The following is a 19,427-nucleotide window of genomic DNA, read 5'->3' as shown; positions in this document are numbered from 1 at the left end:
AAACAATGACTGCAGATGCTGGAAACCAGATTCTGGATTAGTGGTACTGGAAGAGCACAGCAGTTCAGGCAGCATCCGAGGAGCAGTAAAATAGACATTTCGGGCAAAAGCCCTTCATCAGGAATAAAGGCAGAGAGCCTGAAGCGTGGAGAGATAAGCTAGAGGAGGGTGGGGGTGGGGAGAAAGTAGCATAGAGTACAATAGGTGAGTGGGGGAGGGGATGAAGGTGATAGGTCAGGGAGGAGAGGGTGCAGTGGATAGGTGGAAAAGAAGACAGGCAAGTAGGACAAGTCATGGGGACAGTGCTGAGCTGGAAGTTTGGAACTGGGGTGAGGTGAGGGAAGGGGAAATGAGGAAACTGTTGAAGTCCACATTGATGCCCTGGGGTTGAAGTGTTCCGAGGCGGAAGATGAGGCGTTCTTCCTCCAGGTGCCAGGATGGGAGGGTGGGTTGTAGGGGGGCGTGGACCTGACCAGGTAGTCACGGAGGGAACGGTCTTCACGGAAGGTGGAGAGGGGTGGGGAGGGAAATATATCCCTGGTGGTGGGGTCTTTTTGGAGGTGGCGGACATGTCAGCAGATGATTTGGTTTATGCGAAGGTTGGTAGGGTGGAAGGTGAACACCAGGGGCGTCCTGGCACCTTCCCCTGCCACTGCAGGAACTACAAAACCTGCGCCCACACCTCCTCCCTCACCTCCATCCAAGGCCCTAAAGGAGCCTTCCACATCCATCAAAGTTTTACCTGCACATCCACCAATATCATTTATTGCATCCGCTGCTCCCGATGCGGTCTCCTCTACATTGGGGAGACTGGACGCCTCCTAGTAAAGCGCTTTAGGGAACATCTCCGGGACACCCACACCAATCAACCACACCGCCCTGTGGCCCAACATTTCAACTCCCCTTCCCACTCTGCCAAGGATATGGAGGTCCTGGGCCTCCTTCGCCGCTCCCTCACCACCAGACGCCTGTAGGAAGAACGCCTCATCTTCCGCCTCGGAACACTTCAACTCCAGGGCATCAATGTGGACTTCAACAGTTTCCTCATTTCCCCTTGTCCCACCTCACCCCAGTTCCAAACTTCCAGCTCAGCACTGTCCCCATGACTTGTCCTACCTGCCTAACTTCTTTTCCACCTATCCACTCCACCCTCCTCCTTGACCTATCACCTTCATCCCCTCCTCCACTCACCTATTGTACTCTATGCTACTTTCTCCCCACCCCCACCCTCCTCTAGCTTATCTCTCCACGCTTCAGGCTCTCTGCCTTTATTCCTGATGAAGGGCTTTTACCCGAAACGTCGATTTTACTGCTCCTCGGATGCTGCTCTTCCAGCACCACTAATCCAGAACCTAATTTTTAGGTATGCATTATGCCCTCCCGTAATTTCCATTGAACCAGGGTAGATTCCCTTGCTTTATGGCAATGGTTGAGTGGGGATATACTGGGCCACAAAGTTGCAGATTGTGTACAATTCTGCTGCGGCTGATGGCCCACAGCACCTCATGGAATCCCGAATTGCCAGATCTGTTTGAAGTCTGTCCCATTTAGCACGGTGGTGGAGGCTACTCTCAATGTGAAGGCAGGACTTTGTCTCCTCAAGGATTGAGCGGTGGTCACTCTTACTGATAGTATCATGGACAGAAGCATCTGCAGCTGGCAGTTGGTAAGGATGAGGTCAAGTATGTTGTTCCCTTTTGTTGCTTCCTCATCAGCTACCACAAACCCAGTTTAGCAGCTATGTCCTTTAGGACCTGACCAGCTTGATCAATACTGTTGCTTCCAAGCCACACTTAGTGGTGGACAGTGAAATCCCCTACCCAGTATACATTTTGCCTCCTTGCCACCCTCCATGCTTTGAAGTGTTGCTCAACTTGGAGGAGTACTGATGTGTCAGCTGAGGGAGGATGGCAAGTGGTAACCAGCTGGAAATTTCCTTGCCCACACTTAAACTAAAGCCATGAGATGTCATGGGATCCAGAGTCAATGTTGAGGATCCCTCGGGCAATTCCTTCCCCTCTGTATACCAGTAAACCTCCACCTCTCTTGAGTCTGTCCTGCCAGTTGGATGGTGGCGGTGGGGACATTGTCCTAAGGTATGATTCCGTGAGTATGACGATGTCAGACTCTTTGCTCACTAGTTTGAGACACCTCTTCCAATTTTGGCACTCGCCCCCAGGTGTTAGTGAGGAGGACTTTGCAGGGTCAAGAGGGCTGTTTTTGCCATAGTTCTTGCCATTGCTAGGTGGTCTGTCTCGTTTCACACCTTTGAGATTTCAAAGCAATTGATCCAACCAAGTGGCTTGCTAGGCCATTTCAGAGGGCAATTGAGAATCAATCATATCGCTGTGGGTCTGGAGTTACATGTAGGCCAGACCAGGCAAAGATGGTAGAATTCCTTCCTTGAAGAGCATTAGTGAACTAGATGGGTTTTTCTCACTGTATAACAACTTAATGGTCATCAATAGATTCTTAGTTACATTTTAAAAAATTTAACTCAAATCCCACCATTTGTCGTGGCAGGATTTGAACCTGGGACCTTAGCCAAGTTTCTGGATTAATAGTCGAGCGACAATACCACAAGGCCATCATTTCCTCTGAAACTATAGCGTAATGGGCAAAACAAAGGTTAAATAGTGAGCATTGATTGAAGTACAGTAGAACCTCACATCTATGGTTTACTGCAGATAAGTGATAGGGTTGTGATAGAGTAAATGAGAGGGTTCATTACTATTCATGGTTTTGGGCATCCACGGTAGGTCTTGGAATGTATCACATGGATAGGGGGAGTCACCTGTATACTTACTTTACTAGGACAAGTATCAGTTCAAAGGATAAATGAAAAGAGAAAAGCAATGAGTTCACCTGGACAGAGTTGAAAACTATTTTAGGGACAGGTCCTAGGAAACAATGAATGAATTAGATGAATATCTTTTTTAGTTTGCAGGAAACTGCAGACTATTTGCTGAAATCTGACTTACAAAGAGTCCGCTACACATTAGCTTGGTAGCAATTTTGCTTCATTCAAAGACCCACTCCACTGGCATCATCAAGATTGATACTTTTATTAACAGTACTTTAAGATTGCTGCACTGTTAAATAAGCAGGCTTTTGGATGAACTGTTAAAGCAAAGTTGTGAATGCCCTCTCGTGGATATAAAGGATCATGACACTATTTCAATTGATTCAATCTGAACAAAGCATCGAGTGAGAAGGCATGTTTAAATACAGTGTGCAGAGAGGACAGTGGCTTCATTCTGAACACAGTGCAGAGAGATGCTGAATGCAAAAAACATTCAAGAATAAGATCGCAGGAAATTACGAAGTTTATTTGTTGGTCAGAATCTGCGGTTACTGAGTGTACCCAAATAGCTTGAAACTGAAAAAAAAAATTATAAAAAAGATGCAGCTACTTGGATTTTAGGAAGGAACATTAACAGAAGGGAGGCAAACTTAAGAAAAATCAAATAATAAAGCAAACCAAAATAAAGTTAATATGAGTGAAGTAAAATGTAAAATAGCTTTCAAAGTTACTGGATGGCAAGTCAGCAGGACAGGGAGTGTATATCCTGTGTGAAGTCATGGAGTTATGATGATCCTCAGACAAACATATGCAGGAAATGCCACCAGCTACCCAAGCTTGACCTCCAGGTTTTGGAATTGGAGCAGTAGCTGAAGTCACTGTTGTGCATCAGCAAGGCAGAGGTCATACAGGGAGGCGATCACACCGCAGAGTAGAAGCAACTAGAGGAAAGAGGCAACAGTTAAAAAATCCAAGAAGGTTGAGCAGGAGTCTCAAGTCTATCTTGCTTGCTAATCAGCATTCAATTTTTGAAGCTAATGAAGGGAATATTTCCTCCGGGAAGTGTGGCCAGAAACAAGTCCATGACACCAAGGTCTCAGGGTCTATGCAGGTGCGCACAATAGCATACACAAGTAGTAAAGAAGAATGGAAAGATTCTGTTTTCACTGATGAAGATACAAGAAATCTCCTGTAATTAGAAATCCAAATGACTAGGGATAATGAGGCATTGAGGGAAATTAGTATTACTAAAATGGAGAAATTGAGCTGAAAGTCGGTAAGTACTCAGGATTGGATTGTTTCCATCGTGAAGTGTTGAAAGGAGATGGCTACAGAGATAGCCCATGCATTAAACCATCTTCCAAAATTCCATAGATTTTGGAATGATTCCTGCAAATTGGCAGCTTGCAAATACTACCTAACTATTTAAGAAAAGAGTAAGGGGAAAGAAAACAGGGAACTTCAGACCCATTAGCCTTACATCAGTAGTAGGGAAAATGCTAGAATTTATCATAGAGAACACGATAAATGAACACTGGATTGAAATCTGATTGGGCAACGCCTTTGACAAAGAGGTTGTTTTTTAAATGAGGACTGGTACTAACAAAATTTAGAAAGGGAAGTCAACAGATATTAAGATTAGATTAGATTAGATTAGATTAGATTACAGTGTGGAAACAGGCCCTTCGGCCCAACAAGTCCACACCGCCCCGCCGAAGCGCAACCCACCCAGACCCATTCCCCCACGTTTACCCCTTCACCTAACACTAGGGGCAATTTAGCATGGCCAATTCACCTAACCTGCACATTTTTGGATTGTGGGAGGAAACCAGAGCACCCGGGTCTGGTAGTGTGAGGCTGCAGTGCTAACCACTGCGCCACCGTGCCGCCCACAGATATTCAGAAGGCTTTTGATAAGGTCCTCCACATGAAGTTGGTTAGCAAAATTTAAGGACGTGGGATAGGAGGTAACATATTGGCATGGTCTAAGGACTGGCTAACAAACAGAAACAGTATAGGAATAATTTGACAGCCTGACTGGTTGGCTATTACAAGGATCAGTATTTGGGGCCCAGTTGTTCAAATGTAATACTTCCAAAATTGCAGATGATAAAAAGCTAAGCAAGAATGTATACAGTGAAGAAGGTGTAAAATGTTTGCAGGAAAATTTGGACAGACCTAGTGACTGGGCAAAATGTGACAGTTAGAAAATAATGAGGTTATCCTCTTTGGTAGGAAGAACAGATGTGCAGAGTATTTCTGAAATACCAGTGATGGCAAGTGTCGTTGTACAAAGAGACTTGGACATCCTTGTCAATAAGTCACAGAAGACTAACATTTAGGTGCAGCGAGCTGTTTGGAAGGCTCCAGGAATGCTGGCCTTTATTGCAAGGGCATCTGAGTGCAAGGTTAGTGAAGCCTTTGCATAGACCTTTGTTTGGACCACATCTAAAGTACTGCACATAGTTATGGTCTCCTTATCTCAGGAAAGATATTTCCTGAGACGGTGTGCAATGAAGGTTCACCAGACCTGTTCCTGGAGAAGGTGGGACAGTCCTTTAAGGACAGAGTAGGAAAGCTGGGTCTGCATTCTCTACAGTTTCAAAGAATGAGAGGTGATCTCATTGAAATCTTTCTCTAGCTAGGAAGTGTACAACCAGGGGGAGCTATTGAAAAACAAGAGGAGATGGCATTTAGGACTGAGATTAGAATTTTTTTTCAAGTCAGAAGATGAAAAATCTCTGGCATTCTCTGCCCCAGAGGGCTGTAGCAGCTCATTTTTTGAGTAGTTTTAAAATAGAGGTTGATAATTTTTTGATTATTATTGGTAGAAAACATGACGAATAGTATGGGTAAAAGGTATTGAAGTATTTGATCAGCCAGGATCATTTTAAATGGCAGAGCAAGTTGATGGGCTGAATGGCCTACTCCTATTCTAACATTCCTGTAAAAGATTTCTACCTACTCTTTATCCTTCAACCCAAGTTTTTGTTGCAAACGTTTCGTCCCCTGTCTAGGTGACATCCTCAGTGCTTGGGAGCCTCCTGTGAAGCGCTTCTGTGGTGTTTCCTCCGGCATTTATAGTGGCCTGTCCCTGCCGCTTCCGGTTGTCAGTTTCAGTTGTCCACTGTAGTGGACATTGGCCACAAACTCCATCAACAAACATATCGACCTGGACCCAATATACCGGCCACTACAGCGGACAGCTGAAACTGACAACCGGAAGCGGCAGGGACAGGCCACTACAAATGCCGGAGGAAAGATCACAGAAGCGCTTCACAGGAGGCTCCCAAGCACTGAGGATGTCACCTAGACAGGGGACGAAACGTTTGCAACAAAAACTTCCAGCTCGGCGAACAGAACCACAGCAACGAGCACCCGAGCTACAAATCTTCTCACAAACTTTGAACCTTCAACCCAACATTACAAAAAACATTGAGGAGGCACTATAGAGTAAGTACAGAAGACTGTGACTTATGATCCAAACTAAAGGAATCCAAACAGCTTCAGGAATTTTCAGACTCACTTTCTCTATTTTTGCTCCCACAGATCTTGATTTTTTTTTTTAAAGAAATAAATCAGCTTATAGCAACAGGAAGGTTCTTTGAAATGGTTCTTTGCATTCGTCATTGTACTGTCGGAATTCCCTCAAACCTCACTGCATTCTCAGTGAAATGGAGATGCTTCAATCACTCGCTCCCTGATACGGAGACCACAATTCTACTCTACACAGCACAAAAAACTGGAGATTCTAATCTACATGCTCATTTTTGGATCATGCCCCAAGTGGAGCTCTCTCTCCACTGTCACGTCAGGAGCTGAAAGCTTTTAATGAAACACTAAAGTAGGCTTTGGAGTTAATTTGCTGGTTTCAGTTAAAGTTGTTGTTTAACCTCCAAGACACAAGAGACCACAAATTTTTCATTACTGGAAGCTGATACAATTGAGAACAAGGAGTATAGTGGGAAAAATACAGCTGGTATCAAGGGTTCAAGCAAAGGTTTATTATATAAGCACATCAAAAGAAGCCCCGAAACAGAAGGTAGTCAAATTAACACAAGAAACAGGAACAGAGGTAGACCATGTAGGCTTTGAACTTGCACTATCCAATACAATCAAAGCTGATCTCGGACCTTAACTCCATTTTCCCACCCTGACAACTGCTTCTATTAGCTTCCAAATATTGACTTATCAGAATACTGTCAGAGACAGAGAATTTCAAAATTACACACACCCTCAGAAGAAATCCTTCCTCTTCACAATCCATAATGATCAGACCTTCATCCTCTAATTCCACATTTTTCAGCCGGGAAAATAAACTCAGCACCTATCCTGTGAAGACCACTCAATGTTACCTATTGGAATGAGACTACTACTTCATCCAAGCTCCAGAGAATGTGGCCCTTTCTCCTCTCTTCTTTCTTAGAATGAGGAAACAAAAACAGAAATTACTGGAAAAACTCAGCAGGTCTGGCTGTATCTGTGGAGAGAAATCAGTGTTAACATTTCAGGTCCAATGACCCTTCTTCAGAGTGGAATGAGGTAGCTGGTCAATGAAGTAAACTTTAACACACATAATAACAGCTTCGTTCCAGCGTGCCCTCGACAGTTTGCTCCCAGCTCATTTTATATTGTAAACAAACATGAGTACATCACTGATATAACAAATATTTGAGAACAAAGCACTGATCCCTGAAGTACTTTGTACTAATTGCAGTCTGCCAACCCAAAAACTACCCAATTACTCGTTCTATTTTCAACCCATTAACCAGTTCAAATATACAACATTACCTCTTAACGTTGCCTTGCTCATAAAATCTTTCATTTTACACCTTCTCAAATAACCTTTGAAACTCCACAAATACTCCATTCACTGTGCCTCTATTTATCATGCTAAACACACCTTCAAAAAACACCAATACATTTGTAAAATATGAAATCCCTTTCAGAAGATTACACTGATGCCAAATCATATCATGATTTTGAGAAGTGCAAAATGATAAGATTCTAGTGCTTCCTTACTTTGATGTCAAACAAATTAGGCCAAGGTTCAAGCTTTCTTTATTTCACTGGCTTTGGAGTGTGGCGTTGCACTTTCTACACTGTAAACCACAGGGACAATTTAAGAATCTTGTGACTTCGGGAATATTAAACCAAAGCTTACCAGTTGTACAACTATCGGTTTTAAAACCCAATATGAGACTTTTAAGCCAGCTAGTGTCTGTAGTAAAAGTATTTTTCCCTGTTTAAAAACTGTATGTTAGCTTAGGAAATTAGTATAAGTTGATAACTTAAGAAATTAAAGTTCCAAATATCTCAGCATTTGACGGGAACTGAAGTTTAGTATTTAGGAAGAACAGACAAAAAATCTGTGGAGTTGCATTGTTCATGAAAGAGGAAATTAACTCAACCGTGAGGAAGGACATTAACTCTGACGATGTGGAATCTGTAGTAGAGCTGAGAGACACCAAGGGACACAAAACACATTAGTGGGATTGTAAATAGACACCCAAACTGTAGAAGTGATTTTTGGGATTGGCATTTAACAGCAAATTAGAGGTTCAAGCAATAAAGGACCATCTGCAATTATGGGTGGCATTAATCAGCATATAAGTTAGTCAAATCAAGTTACTAACAGTGCCATAAAGAAGGAATTCCTCGAGGATATACAGGTTGGTTTCCTGGATCGATACGTTGAGGAACCAACTAGAGAACAGTAGAGCCTACTCTGGGTATTGTGCAATGAGAAAGGAATAATTGACAATCCAGTTGTGTGAGGCCCCTTGGGGATGTGCGACCATAACAGAATTCTTTATCAAAATGAAGAGTGATGTAGTTGATTCTGCAATCGGTCCTAAATCAAAGTATAGAGGAGACTACGATGATATGAGGTACAAGTTGGTTATGATAGATTGAGGAATATTACTTAAAGGAATGAAAGTGAAAAGGTGATGGCACATTGGTGAACTGCAACACTCCTATTGGTAAAATAGTAAAATTGGAAAGATGCCCAAACCATGGCTTACAAGGAAAATCAGAGATCGTATTAGATATATAAATTGGCCATAAAGAAAAGATCTGAGAAATGGGAGCAGTTTATAATTCAGCAAAGGAGGATATAAGAATTAAACAAGAAGGGAAAGTAGGGTACCAGAATCAGCTCATAGGAAACATTAAGCTTTATACGTAAAGAGAAAGAGACTGAAGACAAACATAGGTCCATTACAGCCAGAAACAGGAGAATTTGTAATGGGGGGGGACAAAGAAATGCCTGATTAACTATTTAAGCAATTTGATTCTAATTAGGAAGAGAACATAAATAACATAGATAGTTCTCAAATAACATGCATTCTGGAAGTGTGATTTGCTTATGATGTCACTGAGGAATTAAGGAACAGGAGTTTGGAGAATGCTTATCTCTGTTCGCAATAGTGCGATTCCAGCAATGATCATTTCATGCATTTCATTCTGCGCATGTGCCAGTATCAGCTGCCAACAGAGCAGCTTTCTGTGAGGGGTACTGTACAGAAAGCAGCTACCTGTGGGAGGTACTGTACAGAGAGCAGCTACCTGTGGTAGGTACTGTACAGAGAGCAGCTACCTGTGGGAGATATATTGAGCAGCTTCCTGTGAAAGGTACATTACTCATAGATTATAGAACAATACAGCGCAGAACAGGCCCTTTGGCCCTCGATGTTGCACCAACTTGTGAACTATTCTCAGCTTCCCATCATCATCCATGTGCTTATCTAACGATTGTTTAAATCTCCCTAATGTGGCTGAGTTGACTACATTGGCAGGTAGGGCATTCCACACCCTTACCACTCGCTGCGTAAAGAAGCTGCCTCTGACATCGGTCTTAAATCTATCATCCCTCAATTTGTAGATTATCCCTTTTTTTTGAAAAAATGGAAGGGCATAGTGATAAGAATGTTACCAAGAAGCATCCTGGTGATAAAAGTGCGGGTGGTGAATGCAAAAGAAAGGCTATAACACTGAAAGAGAAGCTAGATATTATAAAGCGTATTGAACATAAGGAGAGAATATGTGATATAGTTCACTTAACAGGAATGAGGAAGTCTACCTTATGCACCATGATGACCATCTGTCCCTGCATTAACAATATTTTTAAAAAATGTACTGTGTTAAATTTACCTTTGTTTCATTGGTAAATATGATTTAAACCTTCATTCAGGCTGTTAAACTTGGTGTTACACTTTTGGGTAATATGTGAGCGATCGTAAGTGATATTTTTTGCTGGTCTGCCCCTAATCCCACTTTTGCCACAGGCCCCATTATTTATATTAAGCAATTTTCTATTAAGTGATGTTTCACTGGATTTCAACTATGGTATTATAGGAGAACTACCTGTATGAGAAATGTTAGGAACACAGGGTTTAAGTGAGAGCAAGGTACTGAAAGAAATCAGTTTTCCTGGGAAAGGATGTTGGGGAAACCAATGGGATTGAAGGCCAATAAATGTTAAACCACATTCCAGAGTACTTAAGGAAGTAGCTCTGAAGATAGTCAATGCATTGTTGGTCATCTTCCAAGATTCTATAGATCCTAGAACAGTTGCTACACATTTGAGGGTATCTAATGTAACCCACCTATTTAAGAAAGGAGGCAGAGAAAAACCTGGGAGTCATAGACTAGTCAGTGTGACATCATTAGGCAAAAATGCTACCAACCACTATAAAAGATTTAATAGCAGAATCTTTGAAAATCAATGGCAGAAAGACACAGTCAGCATGAATTTATAAAAGGGAAATCATGCTTGACAAATTTACTAGAGTTTTTCAAAGATGTAATTGGTAGAGTTGACTGGGGTAGCCAGTGGTTGTGATTTATTTGGGCTTCCAGAAAGCTTTTGATACAGATTCAAAGAAAAGATGAGTCTAAAAATAAACTGCATGGAATTGGGATAATACATTGAGATGGACAAAAGATTGGCTGGCAGACAGGAAAAGAGTGGGAATAAACAGATCTTTCCCAAATGTTAGATGGTGATTAGTTGGGTACTGCAGGGATCAGTGTTAGGATACAGCTATTAACAGTATATATTAATGATTCGGGGGAGGGAATTAAATGTAATACAACAAAAGTTGCAAATACCACAACAGTGGGAGTGATGGGGTGTGCAGGGGGTGGGGTTGGCAGCTGTGAGGAGGATGCAGAATGCTTCAGTGTGGTTTGAAGCTGGTTGAGTGGGCAAATGCATGGCAGATGTAGTTTAATTAGGATAAATGTGAGGGATTCCACCTGAGAGGGAATGTATAATAAGACCTGGATGCCCTTAACACCAGTCACTGAAGGTAACCATATAGATGCAGCAGGCAGTAAAAGTGGCAAATGGTATACTGGGCTTCATTGTGAAAGGATTACAGCACAGGAGCAGGGACATAGTAGAGCAATTATATAGAGCCCTGCTGAGACCACACCTGGAACGTCATGCGCAGCTTTGGTCTCCTTATCTGAGGAAGGTTGTTTTTGTAGCCAAGGGAGTGCAGCAAAGGCTTACCAGGCCAGCTCCTGGGATGACACGACTGACATATGAGCAGAGATTAAATCAATTCAGATTACATTCACGGGGGGGGGAGTTCAGCAGAATGAGGGGTTCTTATTGAAACCTCTAAAATTCTAACAGGACTAGACAGGGTAGATGCAGGATGTTCTTCTTGATGGGGGGGACCCAAAGGTCACAGCCATAGGATACGGAGTAAACCATCTAAGACTGGGATGAGGAGGAATTTCTTTATCCCCAGAGAGTGGGCAAATCTGTGGAATTCACTTTCACAGAAAGCAGGCAAGAGCAAAACATTGTAGATTTCAGGAAGGAGTTGGATGCAGAACTTGGAGCTAAAGGAATCAAAGGATACAGGGAAAAAGCAGGAAAAGGCGATTGAGCTGGATGATCATAGTGAGTGGCAGACCAGGCTCAAACAGCTAAATGGCTACTTCTGATGTCTAGGTTTTTATCAAAAGAGCCCCAGCTTTAGGCTTTATTGGGTGTGAAGGAGTTTATGTTGAGCAATGTCCCGGGCTCACAGCGATGCAGTGGTTATTTTTTAAACTTTAAGTGCAATACATGAGAATAGGGATTTGCAAAGGTGACTTAAACTTAATATGATGAAGGTTTGGGTGGGGCTTCCTATGATTTGTTGTATTCTGAAGCCTGTTCATTCTGAGAGAATGCATCAGCAGCTTTTTGATTAAAAAAGGTCCAGTATACCTACATCCTCATAACAATTAAATTATTCAAATTTCTCAGCAAGTCCATTTTACAAAGCGTCAATTTAGCTAGTTCATTGTACTCTGTACATGGCCTGGCAGGGGAAAAAGGAAGATGACATTAGGGACCAGTAATTGGAATTAGAGGCTTTCAAGATGAAGTATCTTTGGATCAGGGCCAGGGTCTGCATTGGGTCCCAGTGAATTCGGTCTCAGACCTTGATTTGGAGATGTATATTTTGAGAGATCTCTGTCCTTGCTATTTGCCTTCATGCATTTTCACCTTTCTCTCCTTCCTGCCTTTGTTTAAGATCCCACAGTTACAACTCTTACACAACCAAATGAATCACAGTAGAATTTAGCAGTAACTGTTCGCACACAGGCCATTCAAACCAAGGTACTGCAGCCGAGCCTGTCACTATTAATCAGACTTGTTGGATAACTGTTGCAGAGCCTCACTGAATAATTGCTTCCTACCTCTTGCTTGCCCCATCTTACAAACTCCAGCTTCAAAGATCTGACTTCTATTCCCATTATCAGCTACGGAGCATAGTGGGGAAGATAACTGGAATGTTCCTAGACTATAAGGTTTCACGAAGCACTACACCATTACAAGTAAGCAGGAAATGTACCACGGATGTGGGCTAAACTGGATACAGTAACAATCCGACTGGGTGCAGACTTCTTGAGCAGGTCCAGCAGCAGGTTGGTTAGGAGAAAATGACCCAAATGATTAACTCCAAACTGCATCTCAAAACCATCCTCAGTCTTCCACTTTGGGCACCTCATGATACCTGGAGACACAAATAAAAACATCATGTGAGAACAAGGAACTCTGAGCACCAGCTACTGGACTCGCAAAATGAAAAACCAGCAGCAGTAAAGCAAAGTGCACATCAATTTTGAAGTATACTTTCTGTGTGTAGGATTATTTCAAATAAAATCAAAAGCAATAACAAAAAGCTGTCAATACTGTACTTTAAAGAAAGTAGGACCTGTAGGTTCTTGATAAAAGGATTTGAATGACTGTAAAATCCTACAGAACAAGTGCTATACCAATCAGATTCAATGCAAAATGAAGGCTTTGTTTATTGTCTCAGGAAGATATAAAAGATCTTGATGCTATTGGAACAATAAAGCAATCCTGCTGTGTTGTTTGTGGAATTTTACATTCTAGACATCATTAAAATTAATTAGCTGGCCGTTTTTGTCTTTTGTTCTTGTGGGACCAGGCTGTATATAACTTTATGTTGGCCTGGATTTTGCAGGAGTAATGACAACAAAACTCAGTTAATGAAGTGCAAATAGGTTTTTAAATGGTGGAATAGATTCATAACTTCTTTTGATAAAACCTCTGACTCTGCAAAGCTAATATAGTTTTTTAATCAAATTTGTTGATTTTATAATTCTACAAATACAAAATATTAGCTTGCTTTAAACCCATGTGAATGTTCCATTCATTTTGCTGTCAATTAAATTTAATTTTAAAGCAAAATATCTGTACATTATACTGTTTTTGAAAACATTTATGATTGCTTGCTGACATAACTGGCTGGATGGCTGGAGATCATTTGACTTGATGTCAGATTTAAACCAGCATCAGGAAAAAGGAAGTAAAGCACATTACTCTGGACACTGGAGATTTGAAATATAAACAGAAAATTCTGGAAAAATGCAGCAGACCTAGCAGCAACTATGGCCAGGGAAAGAGCTGACATTTCAAATCTGAGAGGATTCTTTAAGAGGGATGGAACAGTTATGGGTATTAGACTGTTGGAAAGGTGGAAAGCATCAAATGGAACAAAAGAGGTGGTCAGGGAAAGGTTAGAGAGCAAAGGAAAATCGAAACAAAATGGGAAAATACACACCACAGGAATTAAGATCTTTGCAGACAGTTTTCTTTCAATTCAAAAGCAAATGTCATAATTTTTCATCACTGATAATGAAATCCAAGCAATTGGATAGGCAACAGTTCAGTAATTTACCACCATGTCACCACCTCACCAACAAAAGGAGAACAGAATCCTGTCACTCAGGAGAAAAGAAAAATCAGGAGTTTACAACAGGTTTGCCAAAATATCCATGTCCTACTGAAATATCCACGTCCTGGCAACCAAGCATCCTTCATCATTCCAATGCAACTCCCACTGTCAGCGCCCTTCATTAAACACCACTTCTAACCACTGGTCACAAAGTGGTCAGAAACATATGGTGCAGGGAGATGTGCAGCATAAAGGGAATACATTAAGGATAAGGGAACCCACATGTCTTCCTCCCAAACAGTGTATAGTCTAGGTGTAATATTCTTGCCTTCTAAAGGGCCTCATGTCAGTGGGTTGTGCAATCCTCTCCCTCAGAGGTTAAGACACTTACTATGTGTACTCCAGGTACAGTCGCAACAATTTTCTTCACATTGCAGAGTTTTGATTTCCAGCATAATGGAAGGTGACAATGAACACTCCTCAGAACGTGGTTTCCAGCCTCTGCCAATTGAGGCCCTAAACACTCAGCACCCCCCATCCTGATGGCCTTTCTTATGAACCCCACAGATTTCACACCTCGCCAGGTTCCCACCCAACATGAGTCTGCATCTGCCCAACTTTCTCCCCACAACCCATGAGTTGACCATGTCAGATGCTGTCACTACCCCATTCCCAAATTATTACACCACTCTCATCCATGCTTTACCACATTTATCCCCTCCCCAGCCTGCAGCCCCCAATACTTGCAAATAGATTCTCAAGGCACTTTCACACAGCAGCAGTCCACCTAGTCCAGATGGTCTGATTGTAACCCATCCCTTGAGCTACCTAACCAAAACAGATAAGAAATGTCCAGACCCCTGAATGCTGCCTTGCATATTCCAAACTGCCTTGGCCCTAGTCTTCAGCCTGGTCACTATGGAACCACAGGACTGAGTATCACCCACTCCCTGATGGCAGAAGCATGTACCCCTGGCCAAGTACACTCCAACCAGATGCTTGACCATAGTAGATCCTCTGGACTGGTATCACAGACTGCCCTTGACATACTGTGCTGGGATCCCCTGGCTGATGAGTACTTCATGGACTTTGGTGAAAATTACTCCCAACTCCCCCACCCACCTACCTACCTACCCATCAACCAAAACTGAGACACAACTGTTTGCTTGATGGACATGCAGTGTTTTTGCTGTGTAAGCTGTTTGTGCATGGTGCAGATGCAAAATTGATGCAGCTACCACACAGCAAGACAAGTTGCCTGGTTGTGTAACTATGCTAATAAATGCAACAAAGCAAGGCAAAACAGGGTGGGGATGCCGTAAGCACACAGTGCTGATTGAGCATGAGGAGAGTAAACAAGCAGTTTGATCCATCTGAGAGATGCGCGCCTGTCCCAGCATGCAGTGTGTCCTTGCAACAGCCTTTCGATACTAGCTGTTTTTTAAAATTTACTTATGAGATTTGGCTGTCTCTGGCTAGACCAACATTTATTGCCCAGTTCAGAGTCAACCACATTGCTGTGGGTCTGGAATCACATGTAGGTCAGACCAGGTAAGGATGGCAGATTTCATTCCCTGTAGGACATTAACGAACCAGATGTTTTTTTTCCGACAATCAACAATGGCTTTACGGTTATCATTAGACTCTTAATTCCAGATTTTTAATTAATTCAAATTCCACTATCTGTCATGGCAGGATTTGAACACAGGTCCTCGGAACATTAGCCAAGTTTCTGAATTAATAGTCTAGCAATAATAGCACTTCACCACTGCCTCCCCTGCTGGTGCTCAGTACAATACAGCTCTGTGATTTCCATGCATCTTGCTCCTGAGATTGGACAGGGGCCATGTGGAGCCTGAAGTGTTGACAAATATCAGATGCCAATGTCCATGGATGAGGGGTTTGTGTGACTGATGCCCATAGATCATGCCCTGCCTTGCTGTGTATATATTATGTAGAGATTCTTCACAGCCAGTAGCAGGCTGAAGTCACTAGGCATCCACTCTGGCTAGCAATGTAAGAACTTTCAGCATCTAGTTTGCTTGTGACGGATGGTGGGGCTGAAAGCAACATATTAATAGGTTTTTAACAAGCAATAATTCCCTTTAACAGGGAAATTGCTACTCCCTCATGGGAATCCCATCTCAATATGCTGGAACTTAATTAAAAGATACAGCAAATTGCTCCTGATTTCGAGATAGACCTCACTGACTTCTCGTCATAGTCCATGTTGTACTGGTACCTAGAGGATTCTGCCCATTGCTTCTTATGCACTTTTACCTCCATTTGCTTGACATGCTGCAAACAACTCCGTTAAGCATAACTTTTAAAATTGCAGCGATTTTCATTCCACTGTGTTCTTGATACACACCAGTATTTTCCACAGCCCAAAAATAAAGAAAATATGAAGATGTTATCTTTACACTAGAGAGTGGAGGCCTATTCATTTTGAAGACAAAGTGTACACTCTAAAACACTCCACAGTCTCATGTTTAAGGCAATGTATACACACTAAAATCTAACCAAATTAACTATTACTGCTTTACTAACCAATGAGAATTTCAACAAGAATTGTTAGTTAGGGTGGGTTAACCCAAACTGAGTACTGAAAAGTAGTCCCAGGAACCTTAATGTTGAGTATTTCTTTTATCAGTAAGATGTCAGGGTATATTCTTATTTCAGGGCTGGAATATAGATAAATCTAAGACAGCCTAACTTCCAGGGCAGAGACCCCTGTCCAAAGGTTGGGCTCCTATCAGCATGAAAACTTTAGATATCTTGCCTCAAGGAAGTAAAATTCACTGTCTACAAGCTGGGTTCTGGATATCGGGCTTCAAGGTTGCCCTCTGTTCTTGAGAAGTGCAAAGTTTTGTATTTTTTAAAATTACTTAAATATCCCTAAGCTGTTAGACGAGTGTAATCTTTAATTTGAGTATACTTTGAAAAGGGCGCTGTGGATAGATAGGAACATGGATTTGAGGCCATAAACTGGTTGACCATGACCTTAGTAAATGGTAGAGCAGGCAAGAGGAGCTGAATAGCCTACTCCTGCTCTTAATTCAAATGCTCATAAAAATTTGATATTATATTAGATTCCCTACAGCGTGGAAACAGGCCCTTCAGCCCAACAAGCCCACACTGACCCTCTGAAGAGTAACCCATCCAGATCCATTTCCCTCTGAATGATGCACCTAACACTATGGACAATTTAGCATGACCAATTCACCTGACCTGCACACCTTTTGGACTGCGGGAGGAAATCAGAGCACTCGGGGGAAACCCATGCAGACACGGGGAGAATGTGCAAACTCCACACAGTCGCCCGAGCTGGAATCGAACCCGCTGTGAAGCAGCAATGCTAACACCGAACCACCATGCCGTCCCATTTTGAATGGCAAAGTGTACACTCTAAAACACTCCACAGTCTCATGTTTAAGGCAATGTATACACACTAAAATCTAACCAAATTAACTATTACTGCATTACTAACCAATGAGAATTCCATTTTATTCATTAACACAGTGCCTAGACTACACTATGTCAAATTTGAAGCATCTGAACTAAATTGCACCCACAATGAATTAATATGAATTATCTAATTATTAAACTTACACTTGCCAACCAAAAAGTATGCTTCAAAAGTAATTAATTGGCTGAAAATAATTTTGAAAGCCGAGAAGATTATAAGATTTGGTATGAATCAGATTATTTTTCTTCTTTTTCCAGCATCTTAAACTGCTCTTACCTGCATTATTAATGAGAATGTCCAGGCGTGTTTCAGTTTCTGTAATTTTGTTTGCAAAGGAACGCACGGACTGAAGTGATGCCAAATCCAGTTTCTGCACTACGACATTTCCATTCCCACTTGCTTTTCTGATCTCTTTAGCTGCCTTTCCGGCTTTTTCCAAATCACGGCAAGCTAATATCACACGAGCCCCTACAATCAGAAAGTGAGGCTATCAGGATTCTCATCATTAAATGAGACAATGTACAGCAAAATGGTGTATGAGCCCCAATTGGTTCTGTGATGGAGCTACGAGGTTAATTTCTCTCTCCCTCTGCTAATTCTATACACTTTTATCTGTAAATATTTAGTACAAGACACTGTCCCAGAAATGGCAACCACCAAATCAAAATTCAGTACATTCCAACATGTACTCCTGCATTGCAACAGTGCTGACAACCATTCTCTCGGTTGTAAAGCACTACAGGACTGCTCAAGATCAAAACAAGCTGCAGTTTTCCTTTACTGTTGTCAAGATGTAGCAACAGGCTTCACAGCAGAATTAGGATTGGTTCACTGCAAACCAGAAATGCACTTTCAATTTCAGATAATCAAATATTAACTGTCATACAGATTGACATAAAAGAAGTAACCATACAAAATAAAACATTACATTAAAGAGCAGGGTTACCTCTCTGAGCAAGGTCTTTGGCAGTCTCCTTTCCAATCCCAATATTAGCGCCAGTAACGATCACTGTTTTTCCATCCAGTCGTGTTTTACTCTTACAAACCCCACCAGAAAACCAATGTCTTAAAAAACCTAGTCCAATTCCTGTAGGAACATTAAAACGACAGGTCACTCACAACTAAGTTTTCTCATGCTAAATTAGCTAATGAAGAGATGAGAACATCTATTGAGGTGTCAATGCATATAGAAGTATAACAAAGAACTGTGGATTCTGCAGATATAGGAACAGCTGTAGAAACTCAGGAGGTCTGGCTGTATCCATGGAGTGAAAACAGAATTAACGTTTTGAGTCTCATGACCCTTCTTCAGGTTCATACACGCCACTCCCCATACTTCCACCCATTTTAAAAGCAGGGTTTAGAGATCATAAAGTCACCTGCTGCACTGCAGATTTTTCAGAGATGGTGTGTGATAGAAGGTTCTCAGGCAAGTAAAACAAGAAAGCAAAGGCACAGCAAGGGTACAAGGGCACAGGGAGAGCACAGAGAGCAGAACACAGAAAATACTATTTTGCAAATAGCTGAGAGAACAATAAAGAGTCATCCCACAGTGCATTGAACCTGAAGTCCACAGAAGGCAGTTCAGGTAAACATGGTACTTTCTTTGCTCAAAGACATCAATGAACCAAGGGGATTTTTACAACAATCCAGTAGCTACATGGTCACTGATACTGAAACTACCTGTTCATTTTAATCTGGTTTAATTAATAATTTAAGTCTCCCAGCTACAATGATGAGATTTGAACGTGCATCTCCAGATGATCAGTCCAGGTCTCCTAATTTAATCCTGTTAGCATAAACCCATGCTACTGTTTGCCAGTGTGTTTACCTGGGTATTTCTGCTGCTTATTGAGATTGGAGAAGGCTAACCATAGGAATAGAGTAGGCAACTTACTTAATGAGACTGTTGCAGCAGGGAAATCAAAATATAAAACAACCA

At 41.9% G+C, this 19,427-nt stretch overlaps 1 protein-coding gene across 1 annotated transcript in view; it reads right to left on the bottom strand.

The window, feature by feature from the left end:
• Nucleotides 1–19,427, bottom strand: part of LOC122540832 (retinol dehydrogenase 13) — a 47,090-nt gene that overhangs the window by 13,129 nt on the left and 14,534 nt on the right. The window contains exons 2-4 of the mRNA XM_087981353.1: nt 18,432–18,572; nt 17,762–17,953; nt 12,667–12,828 (exon numbers count right to left, since the gene is read on the bottom strand). Coding sequence (XP_087837479.1) covers nt 12,667–12,828; nt 17,762–17,953; nt 18,432–18,572 — 495 coding nt within the window. The remainder of the gene's footprint in view (nt 1–12,666; nt 12,829–17,761; nt 17,954–18,431; nt 18,573–19,427) is intronic.

This window comes from Chiloscyllium plagiosum, unplaced genomic scaffold (genome assembly GCF_037043375.1).
Source record: "Chiloscyllium plagiosum isolate Xiang-an unplaced genomic scaffold, Cpla_swu_hap1 HiC_scaffold_39, whole genome shotgun sequence".
In the NCBI taxonomy this organism is placed as follows: Eukaryota; Metazoa; Chordata; class Chondrichthyes; order Orectolobiformes; family Hemiscylliidae; genus Chiloscyllium; species Chiloscyllium plagiosum.
This window is presented reverse-complemented; position numbering and strand designations above follow the sequence as displayed.